This window comes from Notechis scutatus, chromosome 3 (assembly GCF_049901735.1).
Source record: "Notechis scutatus isolate UNSWTSFEM ecotype Mainland chromosome 3, rNotScu1.2, whole genome shotgun sequence".
Classification (NCBI taxonomy): Eukaryota; Metazoa; Chordata; class Lepidosauria; order Squamata; family Elapidae; genus Notechis; species Notechis scutatus.
The window spans coordinates 60,191,174-60,207,895 of record NC_142011.1 but is presented as its reverse complement, the minus strand read 5'-3'; the positions used below and the strand labels follow the sequence as shown (position 1 = coordinate 60,207,895).

At 38.2% G+C, this 16,722-nt stretch overlaps 1 protein-coding gene across 1 annotated transcript in view; it reads right to left on the bottom strand.

Moving 5' to 3' along the window:
* Positions 1-1,518: 1,518 nt before the first annotated feature.
* The window catches only part of LOC113410994 (cytochrome P450 4B1), a 28,031-nt gene continuing 12,827 nt past the window's right edge, over positions 1,519-16,722 (bottom strand). The window contains exons 3-13 of the mRNA XM_026665812.2: positions 16,219-16,363; positions 14,940-14,984; positions 12,150-12,277; positions 11,682-11,806; positions 8,477-8,628; positions 7,965-8,071; positions 5,619-5,809; positions 4,781-4,914; positions 3,977-4,041; positions 3,304-3,386; positions 1,519-2,058 (exon numbers count right to left, since the gene is read on the bottom strand). Coding sequence (XP_026521597.2) covers positions 1,887-2,058; positions 3,304-3,386; positions 3,977-4,041; positions 4,781-4,914; positions 5,619-5,809; positions 7,965-8,071; positions 8,477-8,628; positions 11,682-11,806; positions 12,150-12,277; positions 14,940-14,984; positions 16,219-16,363 — 1,347 coding nt within the window. The 3' untranslated portion in view covers positions 1,519-1,886. The remainder of the gene's footprint in view (positions 2,059-3,303; positions 3,387-3,976; positions 4,042-4,780; positions 4,915-5,618; positions 5,810-7,964; positions 8,072-8,476; positions 8,629-11,681; positions 11,807-12,149; positions 12,278-14,939; positions 14,985-16,218; positions 16,364-16,722) is intronic.

Below are 16,722 nucleotides of genomic sequence, written 5' to 3'. Positions count from 1 at the left end.
GCACTGCCTAGGAAACAATTGGACAAGAGAGGCAGGAACCCTGCTCTGCTCCCAGTGACTTAAAGTTCAGAGAAATTTATCAAAGACTAAGTGGATCAAACAGTTAAAAATGGTGGTGGAAAATTTATACTTATAGACATACAAGATTCTGTTAAAGAAGCCTTACAATAAAGTAGAATTAGTTCATCTTGTTGCATTTCCTGTCTGGTTTACCTGGGACATATGGACTTTGAAGGAGGAAGGCAAGGAGAAGCTACAATTAGTTCTCCAGTGGCCTAAAGGTGGAGCCTTACAATCAGGAGGCCATGAGTTCAATCCTAGGCAGATGCTAATATTTGGAATAGGCTCTCCTGCTCGATGATGACCTCCAAGGTCCCTTTCCAACTCTGTTACTCTATGATTCTGTGTCCTGAGGTCCAAGAAAATTTTACTTACCACTGAATCAAATTTTCCATATCTGCTGTTGTCCTGCACTCCATATTTCATTCAAAGATCGTATGGAAAATTATGGTTTGAGTACAATTAATTTAATAATATCCAGTATGGACAGAGCATGTGACTTTAGTTACAAACGGATTTTCTTTTTGATAATCAAATACTGTGATCATATATTATATAATAGCATTAGAATCCCAGAGGCAGATATTCTGGCTTCTGTCTTGGCTTCCATGCCCAACTTGGAGCAGAATTACTCTAACAATATGTGTGACTAAAAGAACTGACCTACATCAAGAAAAGCCATACGCTGCTGCTTATCACATGAGAAGAAATAAATGAAGGAGTATTTCTCTGCTGAAAGCAATCAAAGTCTATAACTATAGACTATAAGAGCCGTGATGATGTAGTTGTTAGAATGCAGTACTGAAGGCTACTTCTGCTGACTGCCAGCTGCCTGCAATTTGGCCGTTCGAATCTCATCAGGCTCAGGGTTGGAACTCAGCGTTCCATCCTTCCAAGGTTGTTAAAATAAGGACCCAGATTGTTGGGGGCAATAGGCTGACACTGTAAACCAGCTGGTTGGAGAATTCTGTGAGTTGAAGTCCACAAGTCTTAAAGTTGCCAAGTTTGGAGACCTCTGCTGTAAACTGCAGAAGCACTGTGAAGTGGTAAATAAGTCTAAGTGCTATTGCTATTGCTATAACAAGATGCTTGTAGTTGGATGTTATAGGGCCACTCAAGTATTAATCTTTTATTTTCCCACACTGTTTATTCATCTCATTTTTTTTAAAAAAAAGAAGATCTGAAATAACTACACCTACAGTTTTATTAAAATACAGTGTCCTTGGTCATGATCATCCATGTGTTCTTTTACATATGTAGGTCAGTAAAGAAGGGATACTGATAAAGAAAAATTTAGAAGAAATGTACTAGGAAGAACATAGGAAAGAAATACCAATTTCCACACTATTGACATTTCACTTCTGTTTGTGGACAAGGAGATCTACCAAAAATGGCAAGAGGGATTAATTCATGCATGACTACATGCAAGTACTAATTTAAAAAAGCACAGGAGATTAATTATTGGGTGAAACTTTTATTAGTGTTGTAGTTAATCTAAAAATGAATTGACAGTAGATGAAACCAGATATCTTGGCCATTCAACCTTTCATCAGGAGAAAATACACTTCCTGGTAATTATTTGCAAATATCATTCTATAATTTCTACATTCTCCCTCTCACTTTCAGTAAATTAGCAGTCCCCAGAGGTATTAGTATTCTAATTTCTAGTCACCATGATTAAAGTCTCAATATTTTTTGAAGAGCAACAAAAGTATTCTGAGAATTATAATCTCAAAACATGTACAGGGCACCTGGCTGGATGAGAAAATTCTATAGAAGCCCTTCTCTGCTCCCCACATGAATTATTTCCTCTATTGATTATAGATTCACCCCAGTTTCTTCAAGCAAAGATGAATTCCTTTGTCAGCACGCAAGACAATCAAAGGCACTGGAACAGGCAGAGGCTTTGACAAATCAAGTGACAATTCAAATCGAAGCAAAGTCATAGCAAGAACCACTTTCATCTCATTCATGGCAAACTGTTGTCCAATGCAGTTTCTAAAAGGACAAGAAAGCTTGTTATCAATGGTACATCTATCTGGAAATTAATTCCCAAATTCCTAACCTTCACTGGCACAACCCTAAACTGGTATCTTACAGCTGTCCTAGGACTCTCAACTCCCCAAATTCTCTGACTGTTAATTTATCTTGCCCAGAGTGTTCTTTGAAATATACTACTAGGCCAGGGGTGGGATTCAAATTTTTCAACAACCGGTTCTGTGGGTGTGGCTTAGGTGGTGGGCATGGCTTGGTGGTCATGTGACTGGGTGGACGTGGCTTGGTGGTCATGTTATTGGCTGGGCGTGGCCAACTCATCTTCACTCACATTGAGGCACGCATCTCCTCGCCTGGCCTCTCATGACTGTGGGGATGCTGCAACAGTCATAAATGTGAAAAACAGTCATAAGTCACTTTTTTCAGTGCCATTGTAACTTTGAATGGTCACTCCACACAAGCAAAGTACCAGCAAAGGAGGGGGAAAACACTCTAGAGAGGTTCCTGAGAAAGGAAGTCTAGTCCTGCCAAGAATGTAATAAGGGTTAATGGAGAGGCAGTTTCTGTAAGCAACACCAGAATGTTTCTTTCCTGCCTTCCTTACAGGATTAGGCCAGTAATTTCTTCTAACAACCGTTTCTCCGAACTGTTTAGAATGTTAACAACCGATTCTAGAGAATAGGTGCGAACTGGTAGAATCCCACCCCTGTACTAGGCATGATAGCAATGTTCTAAAATGCTTCTGGCAAGATGCTGTGGTCTTCTACATATAACTTATAGGTTACTTTTCCCATTTTTTAAAGACCTAGAAACCTTTGGATTGATATTCTGAGAAATTCTGCCAATAATAAAAAGGAGAATGGAATACCCTGCAATGAGTATTACTTTTTCTACTACAATTTCTTCTGTCAGCAAAGGCAGTGAAAACAATAAATCTAAAAAGGAGAAGACGCTTACTGCTACCATCTAGAAAGGCCTCCAAATATGCTCACCCTTTTATATCCTTTTTATACCCACTTTTCTTTTTCTGCTTTAGTAATAAATATCAAAAGCAGGTCCTTAGAACCAAAAATTCTAATGAAGGAACGCTTATCTCAGCACTAGCTGATTTTGTTCACCAACCAAAAGAAATCTGCTCATAAGGAACAAGATCTTGGCTTCATTGTGTTTAGCTCGGTTTTGGCAAGACATGGACAAAGACATTTTGGATCAAGTTAATATGTTTATATCTACACAATATAAACTCACCTTGGCCCAGCAGCGAATGGAAGAAAAGCATGAGAATGTCGGCTGGATAAGTTCTCAGGAGAAAATCTCATTGGGTCAAACACCTAAAAACAAGAAAGAGGTTGTTTCAGTAGGTGGTTACAAAATAAATATCCTGGTCATTTTAGTTGTTACTAGAGAACATCCATGTCTATCAAGTGCCATAAAAAGAGAAAATTAGGATCACTTTAGCTGGTCTTTGAACACTTTACAAAGCTTTCCTAAACTGAGCCAGATCAGCAGTCCAACTTGTTCAGTGCAGTCAAGCAGGAGATTTTTCAATCTGTATCTGGAAATGCTACAGATTGAAACTGGGACCTTTTGAATCCTAACATGAAATCTACCATTAAACAGTTGCCCACATCTGAAAAATATATATATATATATATATATATATATATATATATATATATATATATATATATATATATATATATATATATATATATATATATATATATATTGAGTTATTGTGTTAATACTAAGTGTTTTGCAAAATGAACCTTTTGCATTATTTTTATAGACTTATGTTTGTATAAATCTTAAATGTCATTTAGAAGGATACTGTGACAACTCTCAACTTTGTTCTAGTCAACCCAAGGAATGTGGCTCTCTTTTGGAGAAAATAATTGCAATGTCACCAAAAATACCGTACCTCTGGATTATGCCATATTCTGGGGTTCATGTGGATAAGATGAATGCTTATCACAACCCAGGTGCCTGTGAAACAATTAATATGGAAAAGGAATCATGTTGGATTGCATGCAATGAGATGGCAATAAAAGCTCTGATGGACTCTGAGCTGGAGGTTTTGTGTCCATTCATTGGTGGAAATTTAGACTGCAATATGGCTGCAATACGGTACACAAATAGTAGGAACTTGACATTTCATGACATTTCTGAACCAAAGCAGTAGCTCCAGATAATGTGATTGTAGTATATCAGCATTTATACAATGGAATACCCATTTGGATAGCCTACACCAGTAGAAGGGCAGGCAGAATTTCTATTTAATGACTTGAATATCTCAGTAGCTTTCAGTGCCTTCAGCTATACTATCTTTCTAATAAGGCTTCTTCTCAACAAAAATAACATGAATTTTCTGCCAGGTCTTCTGTGACTGTTATTCCTAATTCAGTTCCTAGCAGGTAAAGACACTTCAATCAGTCCTAAAGTCTGCCCAATTTCCCCCCACTCTTGCTGGATAAATTATTGGGCCTTTAGGCAATGGAAGGAAAGGTAGGCTCAATTGTGTATATGTTGTTTTAATTGATTTTAAGTTTTGTTAGTAAGCTAGCCTGCGTATTACAGAACTGAAATAGAGACTCCTAGCTAAATAATAAACAACCAAATTAAAAACAAGATAGTTTAGAGACAATTTGTATAACGATGACATATGTTGCAACAATGAAGCTAAAAAGGATCTATGGATATGAGAGTGGAATAAAATTATTTGAACCTTCAGGTAAAGTTTTCCCATCAAAAAATGTAACCGGTTTGGTTAATATTCGGGACACTCCAGGTACCGGGGAATAAAGGCGGAGACTCTCTTTAATGCATAAGGTGCAGTAAGTCATCTTATTAAGATCATCCCTGGAATATGTTGAAACAAAGTACATCAATAGATTAATTGTGGATCAGATAAGTTATTTAAAGCCAATCCTACAGACCCTCTGTATTGGTAGTTGTCATACTAGTGTATACATACTGACAATTTCACTGAGATTCTATGCCAGGGGTGTCAAACTCAAGGCCTGCGGGCTGTATTCGACCCACGGGCTACTTAAATCTGGTCCGCAGGGCTGGCCTGGAAATAGCAAAGAACCGGCACACAGTGCCTCTGGCAGCCAAAATGGGGCATGAGGGGTTGCGCATGCACACACACACCATGTCCCATTTTCAGCCTGAACAGCTTCCTGCAACACTCTGCTGGCCAAAACAGGTGCAGATGGGCTGCACGCAGTTCCCCATGCCCCATTTTGGCCAGCAGGGTGCTGCAGGAGGCATTCATCCAGTCTCCCCACCCTTCCCCCCCGGCCAGCCCATGGAGGAGAACTACAATGCTGATCTGGTCCTCGAAACAAAATCCAGTTTGACCCTCCTGTTCTATGCCGTCTCAATAATAAAAACACAATCACAGCAGTAGACCCAAGACCTAACAAAATGCAACCAGTGAGCACCGTTTAACATCTATAACTGCCCAATACTTACAATATCACTCACTGGTAACACACATCTATCCAGTGAATACTGATACCTATAGGAAATCTTGCGACTGGTAAAATACCAGTACTTGCCATTCAATTGTGTCACGATCTCCCAGAATGGATTTGATCTCCTCTCTACATCTTTCTTGATGCTCTGGATTTTGTGCAAGACAATACAGCAGCCAAGAGATCCCACTAGCTGTAGTGTCATGACCTTCAAACATGAAAGTGTCCACTTCGGCACGTATCTCTTCATCAGATAATCCAATGCCATTTTCATCCTAAAGATTGAGAAACCTAGTGATAAGATTTTATCGAAGACTTCGTTTTTTTCACCAGGTTCATACAAGACTCTAAGTAATAAATATATTTTGTTTCATTTTTGGCTTAAGAGTATTTTGTGATTCAGTCTTCCAGCTAAGATTCTATGGCAGACTAGGTGCCCCTGATAAAACAGGCATGGTATTGCAGTAGAGATTAGTAGCTACATGGCAAATTCAGGCCAGTGCTGTCTTTCCAGATAAAGGAGAGAACATGAGATAACCCACTTGCACTTCGGACAGCTGTTCCTCTTGTGTAGATTGCAGGAATGCTTTGTTGTGGGTAAAATTCCCTGATTTTTATGAATTCTGATTGGCTAGGGAAACAATTATTTGACCACTGGAGGAGCTAAGAAGATAGCTGAAGTCGAACACATTTTAAGAGACATATTTGAAAATTATCTACAAACAATTTTCATTCATATTATAAATTGATTATGTTCTAAAATATAAATGAAATGATACTTTATAAAGATTAATAGGTATAAACAGAAATATATATTATTTCTTACAGCAAAGAAGGGGAAAAAAAGTAGAGATAGTTAAATTGATTGTTTCACTCAAAGAAAACAATATATTTAATTTTATTTCCATTTGGAAATTGCTTCTGGATTTTGTGCTCCTGGTGGAAAAAAATGAAACTTTCTTTTTGTTTTTTTTCTGATTGTATAGGTTTGTTTTCGTAGAAATGGCTAGTAGTATATATTATTGTGTAAAAGTAAAAAGTTGAGGCAGTAGTGTGATCATCTTCTACTGTGCTAAAGAGAATCAAAAGTTGTTAGGAATCAAAGGTTGTTGGATTGGCAATATATAAACCAGCTATGTATGTTTGTAGCTTTAAGACAAAGTTACTGTATTGATTTGTACTATGTTCCAATTGGTTGATTGTATTGTGAATTGCCATAAGAGGGAGCTAGAGATCATAGCTTATTCTCTCTGACATGCTCTCTCTCTGACATTCTGTATCTCTGACATTCTGTTGCTATCTAAGCTGTGCTTATACTTTGATATCTTTGTTTGCTGTAAATGACAAAGGCAACCGGTAAGAAGACTTTGTAATTGGATATTCTTTGGACTGTTAAATGTATATGACCTGGACTGTTTATTGGACTGTGCTATTTCTTAAAGTAAACTTTAACTCAATTGAAGTGTAGCTGTGTGTGGCTGAATAATTATTCATAACTACTACTCTCATAAATGTTTCCATGTGCATATCCTTGTTATTCAAAAGGGTTATTCTGTTCGATGTCACGGCCTTTCATCAAATGCCCAGCGACGGCCGCCAAAAGGTAACACTGCTGTACATAAATAACAAAGGTCAACTTATTTTCTTTTCCCTTTTTCATTCATTAGTTTTCCATTATTTCCATTTCTTTGTATTTTATATTCTGATAAGCTAATACAAATTTCAAATAAAAAAGCTTAAGCAGATATAAGAAAGTTTCAAGACAATAAAGTGGAAGTCTTTTTTGTAGGAAAGTGCTTTTGAATAAATTGGAATTAAAATTGATAAACTGCACCTTTATGGGAATGTTTTTTTGTTTACTATTAAAGAGTGCAGGCAATTGGTGGATTTAAAAAATAAAAGGTAAAGCAAAGTTTAAAATGAAATTATACATAAAAGAGGTGCATGTATTGCAGAGGTGGATTCAGCAGATTCTGACCAGTTCTGGAGAACCAGTAGTGGAAATTTTGAGTAGTTTGGAGAACCAGCAAATACCACCTCTGCATGGAGATTTTACAGTATCCTTCCCCTGCCATGCCTACCAAGCCACACCTAGAGAACTGGTAGTAAAAGAAATTGAATCCCACCACTGGTGTATTGCTATGATGTATGAACTTCTGTTGAAATTTGAAATGGAAGAAGAACAAGTGAAAGAATATAAATTGGGCTAAAAATTTTGGTTATAATATGCAGGTGGAACAATAGGAAAATATCTATAATTCTATTATCCATGTCACTTATCTTTGAGAGTTTCGAAACTTCATGGAGTGAATCAGAATTGCAGGGTTCTTATTTGATTATATAAAATCTACTGGCAGTAAGATCACTTAGAAATCATAATCACAACTAGTATAATTAACTGACCAATGTTTTCCTCATTGTTATACTTACTTTGGCAAAGAGAAGAATGTCAAGAAAATCCAAGTGTCTCTTTGCCTGGATCTTTTGAAGTTCTTCTTCAGCCTTCAAAGATTCCTTTCTTTCCTTGATTACTTTCTCTGTATTGGAAACATTTGGTGTTAATAGCTCACCAATTCCAATTTTTAAGCTTTGTTCATGGCAACTCCTTACACTGTAAGAAAATGTAAAACTGTATGTTATGTTAACTTTTTTTAGTCAGTCATTTTTCTTTGTTCTAATAGCACACCAATTGTGTGATTTCCCTAGTCTTCCCTGAAGGACATTGCAATTAAAAAAAAAAATGCACAGACTGAAATGGCAACATACTAATGAAATATAAATTACACAGAAGCACTTAAGATGATGGATTGAACAAAAATCCTACTCTGCATGATTTCTTCTTAAACAGTTGTTTAAGATTTGCTTGTTTTTTGGTTCATTTTATTTTTATTTTTACCTTCCTTTGGGTCCAAACCAAAACCAAAGCATTGGGGAAAAAATACCTGTATGAAGGTGAGCAACTTGGCAGGCTTTCCGAAACCGAAATCCTTGGGGACTGAACCAATATAGAAGATCACTGTAACCTACAATGCGGTGCAGCCTGTCATGTACCAAGAAGCAAAGCTCAAAGACAGCTTGAACGTAAGAATTTTCCCTAAAGGACAACAGGAAAATCAAAGGAGAAATTCAGGATTTTAACTATGAATACTTCAGTACTGTATAGTCTTCAAACAATAGTACAGATAGTCCTTGACTTATGACCAAAATGGAACCCAAAATTTATGTTGCAAAGCAAGACATTTGTTAAGTGAATTTTGCCCCATTTTATGACATTTCTTGCCACAGTTAAGTGAATCACTGCAGGTATTAAGTTAGCAACAAGTTTGTTAAGTGAATCTGGCTTCCCCATTGTCTTTGCTTGTCAGAAAGTCGCCAAAGGTGATCCCATGACCCCATGCAACTGTCATAAATAGGACCCAATTCCCAAGCTCTGAATTTTGATCACACGACAGTGGGGAAGCTGCAATGAACGTAAGTGTGAAAATGGTCATTAGTGACTTTTTTCAGTGCCATTGTAATTTCAAATGGTCACTAAATGAACTGTTGTAAGTCGAGGCCTGCATGTATTGAAACCACTCAGTGAAGCTTACTTCTGATTTTACATAAAATTACATCATAAACCATTGCATTTATTTTGTCATTAAAGCTTTCATTCAGCTTTCTGGACAATAGTCAGCGGTAAATATTTAACAACCAGTTCTGTTGCTGCCATCTTGCAACTAGCCACTGAATATTCTACTAAACGCTGTGCTGCTCTGTCTCAACCATGTCACAAAATTCCAGAAATTTAACAATTAGTTCTCATGAGCCAATACATGTGGGATACAGCACACCACTGATAATAATGCTGTAATGTATAATAGATAACATAAGGTACATCTACCGTGTTTCTCCAACAATACGACCTCCCCCAATAGGAAGACCCAGCATGTTTTCTAGGCATAAAATGAAATTAAGCCCCTCCCCCCAAATTTAGGCCTATTTTAAAACATGCAAAATGGGGAGAAGGGCTTGTCGTTAGGAGCGCCCTGCGGGCAGCAATTCCTCACCACCAGCTGCTCCTAATGGGCGATCATGGCAGAGCGCGGAGAGCTCCCTACTCCTGCCAAGCACCTTTGCGGCAGACCCAAGACCTTCAGCACCCGCCGCTGTTGATTTCCCTTCTGCCCATGTTTGGAGCTGCCACTTCCACGTTTGGAGCACCACTGTTGTTTGGAACACCGCTGCCGTTTGGAGCTGCCGCTTCTGCATTTGGAGCTACCGCTGTGTTTGGAGCTGTCGCTTCCACGTTTGGAGCGCTGCCGCTGTTTGGAGCACTGCTGCTGTTTGGAGCTGCCGCTTTCGCATTTGGAGCTGCCACTGCGTTTGGAGCTGCCGCTTCCACGTTTGAAGCGCTGCCGCTGTTTGGAGCACTGCTGCTGTTTGGAGCTGCCGCTTCCGCATTTGGAGCTGCCACCACGTTTGGAGCTACCGCTTCCACATTTGGAACTCCACCGCTGTTTGGAGCACTGCCGCTGTTTGGAGTTGCCATGTCCACATTTGGAGGTGCCGCCACGTTTGGAGCTGCCGCTGTTTGGAGCACCACTGCCATTTGGAGCGCCGCCGCCACTCCAAACATGGCGGCAGCTCCAAACGCGGAAGTGGCAGCTCCAAACATGACGGCGGTGCTCCAAATGGCGGCAGCACTCCAAATGGCAGCGGCACTCCAAACATGGAAGCGGCAGCTCCAAACTGGTGGCGGAATGGGTAGAAGGGAAAGCAACAGCGGCGGGTGCCAAAGGTCTTGGGTCTGCAGCAAAGGTGTTTGGTGGGAGTAGGGAGTTCTCTGCGCTTTGCCATGATCACCCGTTAGGAGCTGCTGGTGGCGAGGCTGCCCGGGGGGTGCTCTAGATGAGGATGCAAGGGGGGGAATTAAGTCACCCCCAAAAAGACGGGCTAGCCGTTTTTTCGGGGCTCAAAAAAATATAAGACCCGGCCTTATTTTATGAGAAACACGGTATTAATACAGTACTTCAGGAATGTTATTTAAAAGCAATTGTCATTATTCATTAACTAATACAGTATAAATTCCCTGGGTACTTTATTGCCATTGAGTCCACCTAAATCAAGGGGTGATTACTCTGCACCACAGGCTGCAAATAAATGTCAATCCTGGTCTGAAGTCCATTGCTAAATCACTGAGTCCTGAAGGCATAATTTTCCACTGATTTCTGAAAACGGGGGTGGAATAGAAAAGAAACAAGGTTTGTTAAGTTTCTTACTGTGCTTACTGTATCATAATGGTCACCTCATCCTATTTTTTAAAAATATCCTCCCCCATCCTCCGCCAAAGACAAATGTTGGAAAAGTGGTTCTGGCCACTAGCATGACATTATTATTTTGCCCCCTTGAAGCCTCATCAGCCAAAAATTATAGGCAATCAGTCCCTGGTTGCAAAACATTTGATTATGTGTAAATGTGCCTTTAAGCCAGTGTGGACTCCTGATGACTGCCTGGACAAGACTCTGCACTTTCCTAGGCAAAAAATTTTTTTTGAGATGGTTTACCATTGCCTACTTCCTAGGTTTAAGAGGGAATGAGTGGCCCAAGGCCATCCAAACTGAATTTGTGCTGAAGACATTAGACTAGAACTCAATCTCCTGGTTTGAAGCCTGATGTCTTAACCCAGAGGTGTCAAACTCGCAGCCTGCGGGCCAGATGCGTCATGTGCTGGGCCCGCCCCTGCCTGGTTTAGCGAAGGGGGAAAAAGTTCTGATATGTCACATGACGCCTCCATGACAATACGAGTTTGACACCCCTGCCTTAACCACTATACCAAACTAACTCTCTAAACCTTGATAATTCAATGCATTGAAATGATGTATAATATATACAAACAATGAGGCAAAAATTGGTTCATCAGGGGACTTAACTGCAATTTTTATTTGACTCCAAAAGAAGAGCAACTGATGCATATTAAATAAAGCGGACAATTATGAAATGTGTAAGTTGTGATTCTATATATGTGGGAGGGTAAGTAGTGACATAATACAAGGATGCTATGTTTTATAATGGGATCACTTGGATCCCATTAAATCATTACTGAATATGTTAATAATAAAAAGTTACCCAAATTTTACCCAAAGTTAAAAGAAAAGCAATACCAACCTGTGCATTTGACAGTTGCTGTTATAACTAAAGGCACATTTCATGATGCTATCAAGTGTCATCAAGCTCACATGTTCAAAGAGTTCCACTGATTTCTCCTGCATGATAAGTTGTTCCCATTTATTCTAAAATTAACAGAAGGAAAATGAAATATTGCTGTTATGTTGTTGTGATGGACCCCTTAAAGCAAGCAAAACTAAATTATTATATAGTATATTATATAAATGTTTCTATTCTAATGTATAGGAAAATGACCTCTCAATTTTCTCAAGTAATTATTTTTCTGGGACATTCATTACTTTTCGTTTCTGATTCTCTAATGCAATGTTTCTCAACCTTGGCAACTTTAAGATGGGAGACTTCAACCCCAGAATTCTGCAGCCAAATATACACATATGCACACACCATTTCAGCTGCCAGTAAACCAGTCAGGAAAAAACTTTTAATAAATCAATTATTAACACTTACCAACATCAGTTTCGCAGAATCTGCAATCAGGGGCACATATGGCTTTAATACATTAAAGTGGAAACCTGGAGTTAGCAATTTTCGATGTTGTGCCCATTTGGGTCCATGCAGGACCAATAAACCTTTCCCTAAAGAAAATAGACACTTCACATCAAATAGAAAAACAGGAGGAGGAAGGAGTGTTATATACGTTCGGTACCTTGTGTTACTTATAATAAAGGCAGGATGGGAAAAAAAACTAATAAAAAATAAAATATTGTTACATTTAGAAAGCTTTCTCTGGTTTACAGCAGCAATGAAACTTCATTTCCATAACTATTGTATTTCATTAATTTTGAACCAGGTAAGTGGTGCTTTATGCACCTGATGTACATTCAAAGAAATGAGAGAAAACTGAGATTTCAAACTTCATTACAACTGAGTCTGTAGTAAGAACAATTATTATAACCATAAACCGAGATACATTATGTAATGTGAGGATCAAAGTTTTTATTCTGTGTCCCTTTCTGTGACTCATGTTTACATTTCTCATTTATTTGGTAGCTGATTGGTTAACCTGAACATTCTTGATAAGCATTTTCTTCAGATTTATTTTTTGCTTTAGAAATGTTTTCTCCTTTGCCTGTTTCTTTATGGGACGTTTTCAAAGAAGTGATGGGTAGACATTTGTCAGGGATGGTTTAATGGGTTCTAACCAGGGATGGTTTAATGGGTTCTAGCAGACAGTTGGACTAGATGACCAATTTGTCTCCTCCTAATGTATACATTATATAGAATGATTATTATACATGCTTGTCTACTTTCATTGCATTGCATCAGATATATTGTACAGCATAATAATTAGAACTTGAAATGCAAAATTGTGCCCTAATGATTCATCCACCCAGCTGTGTTGAGGTATCTTTCCTCCATGTTGTCTTTGGAGACTGATTCCTCAAGAGAGATTGAGGATCATGAAAGGCAAAGTTCTTATGGAAAAAATACCAATACTTAAAATCTCAATTGAGCTTCTCAATCTGACAGGTGCCGTTTCCAAAAGGCAACTGAAGTTTCTTGGATTTTTTTTTTCTTTGAAAACATTTCACTTCTCATCCAAGAAACTTCTTCACTTTCAGCTTCTTTGCCTTTTGGAAAAATAACACCTTTGGGACAGTACTTAAAAATCATTATCATCAGCTTCATGGAGGTCCTTTGATGAGCATTAAATTTACTGATTGGTAAGAAGAAGAGTAGGCAGGTAAAACAGGGATTAAGAACCAAACCATTGGATGTTCCTCCCATGATCAATATCTCTTTATGCTAGGAGACCCCTAACCCTGGGACCAGATGGCAGGGGGTGGCACAGCAGTATTGGCAAGACACTGACCTGTGAAGATTTCTCCTCCTTCAACACTACATGGGATGCTTTTTATGCTTTCTCAAAAAACCCTGATACTTTTATCAATTTTAATTCCAGGATTTCAGCAGTCAGTAGATAAATGCGTTACGCACAAGTTAGCAGGATAAATAAATCTGAAGGCCTAGTCTCAGTCAGCCAATCTGTGGCACCTGCAAGGATGTTTGTGTCTGGACTGGCACAATAGGCAGACTAGAGTATTGCAGTGAAAACATTGCCCTTTCTGAATACGTATGCAATTCTCTGTCCAACAACCTGGTGATTTTTGACTTCATTTAGATGGCACTGCAAGTCAATACATTGCCCATAAAAATCAATTGGAAAAAAACTACCAAAGCAGAGGGTTTGTTTTACTCACAAATGAAAGTTTTGCTAAAATCAAGGCTTCTATGAGAATCTCAATTTCTAATGTAAATTATATATTTATTTACTTAGACCTCTACTTCTAATAACTCTCTAAACATGTCTTGACCCTATTCAACTCCTTTGTAAATCATGGGGATAGGCAGGGATGAGATTCAAATTTTTAACAACCGGTTCTGTGGGCATGGCTTAGGTGGTGGGCGTGGCTTGGTGGTCATGTGATTGGGTGGACATGGGTTGGTGGTCATGTTATTGGCTGGGTGTGGCCAACTCAATATCACTCACATCGAGGCACGCATCTCCTCGCCTGGCTTCTCATGACTGTGGGATGCTGCAACAGTCGTAAGTGTGAAAAGTCACTTTTTTCAGTGCCATTAGTAACTTTGAATGGTCACTCCACACAAGCAAAGTACCAGCAAAGGAGGAAAAAAAACTCCAGAGAAGCTCTGGAGACAGGAAGTCTAGTCCTGCCAAGAATGTAATAAGGGTTAATGGAGAGGCAGTTTCTGTAAGCAACACCAAAATGTTTCCTTCCTGCCTTCCTTACAGGATTAGGCCAGTAATTTCTTTTAAGAACTGGTTCTCCAAACTGCTTAGAATGTTAACAACCAGTTCTAGCGAATAGGTGCGAACCTGTAGAATCCCACCCCTGGGGATAGGACAATAATACAATAGTAATACTGAAATACATACTTATACAACCTATTTGGAATTTTATTATTGGAGAATTCTTAATACGCTGCATGTATATTTTGAGAAAGCATATTAAGTAGACTCAATTCTTTATCATAACATATTTTGTCTGTTTGATTATTATATATAATCAATACACATTTCCAGAGAAGTGGAAGCAAGCAGAAATTAAAATAAGCAAACAAAATAAATGTAAAGATTGTCTTTTTTTAGTTATGAAATAGCTATGACAAAAGTTTGACAATTTAGAGCTCCTAAGGGGGAGTCTTTAGAATAAAATTATAAACAATTTTAACTGATCAATTGTTCTTTATCATGGAGAACTGGAATATACATACCAATCCATGGGATTATGTTCTGATAAGTAAAATTATCTTTTGGTTCTAAAAGAAGAGAAAAAAGAAGTAAAATTCTATAGCTTAATTAATTACACTAGGCTGTTATTAGAGAAAAATACATAAATTTCAGAGAAAAATATTTGCTAACCTAAAGAAATAATAACTAGATAATGTGTGGTTTTGTTTATGGACAAAACCCCATAAATTATAATGTACATTAAAATATGGGCATAATATATAGATATCCTTATTTGCATTTCTAATGCTAAGACATAACAGAATGACTCCCCTTCTTCCCTTGATAATTTTCAGGGTGTTCCTCAGATTAAAACAACTGTTTCTCAAAACATACTCCATCCTTTTTTAGACAATATCAAATAATGCTTATGTTTTCTTGTGATGTAAAAAAACAACTGAAACAACTACTGTACAAACTACCCCTCTACTTGAGAAAACTTTGGACTCCCTAGTTTTCTGCCACATAAATTAGTTTCCCTATTTTTTATAAATATTCTGTACATTCCAGGTGGCTAATAAAACTTTGGGAATTTATTACTTATTTATTATTACTTTGGGAATTTATGACAACAGGAACCCATATTCCCAAATTACTCAGTAACTTTTTACTATATTCAACAGCACAGGATTAGCAGTAGAATCCTTCAAGTTTTGGGGTTTTATAATTTTCCAGGATTTGAAATGGGCACCTAAGGTTAGAACCATCATCCAAAAGTCACAACAAAGAATGCTCTTCCTGTGTCAACTTAGGAGGTTCAGACTGCCCCTAGAGCTGTTGATACAGTTTTACAGAGGAATTATTGAGTCTCTCATCTGTACTTTGAACTGTCTGCTTTGGTAGAGCAACTAAATAGGTCCGGCACAGACTCCAATGGATAGCGACAATCAGCTGCTTCAGATGCAGGGATCGCCACCTCGACGTGCCCCGTTTTTGGCCTCTGTGCCCCCATTTTCAGCCGTTCTGATCCCTGCCACCTGGAATGGGCCCAAAATGGGATGCAGAGGCTGAAAATGGGGCACACAGAGCCGGCAATAAGCAATGGCTATCTCTGCAGCCTGAAACAGCTGATCGTCTGTATTTCAGGATGCTGATCCAACCGACAATCAGCACAGCTTGCTAATCAGGCTGTGTTGAAGCTGAACCTTAGAGTCATAAATTTGTTTTGTAATATACTTCCCTTGTTACTAATTGGTTAATCTACATATGCAATGAAGTATTAGTTACAAAAGCTAATGAATTACGACGTTTGTATTTCCTTACCTGTTCGAGCAAGTATTGGTTTGGCATAATCAGGATGTGTGATATTCAAACATGCCATGAACCTACCAAACCACAGAGGAAAGGCAAATGGATACAGATAAGTCCATCCCTCTACTTTTCTGTAAACTGCAGAAATAGGTGTAAACTGCATTGGTGCAAGATAAAGAAGAAAACAAGAAAAGGTGATATTTGGTAAAATATTTTAATGAGCTATTTGGTGTTTTAAATTTATTTTTTCAAGTCAAAGGCTTTCCTTGGCCTTTAAGTAGCATATCAGGAGCCCCTCCCCTAAAAGCAGGTGAAGGAGCCAGGACAAAAAGTGTCTGAAGATGAATAAAACAAAATATTATTTACGTGTATTTAATTTCATTAATGAAATGTGAAATGAACAAAATACAGTTATTACTATTGTAATCTGTGTTACATAATTTCTCTTTCAATCACATTAAACATTAGCATTCCGTTGAAACTTCTGGAAGAGATGGACCTCAACTGAGCCTTTTA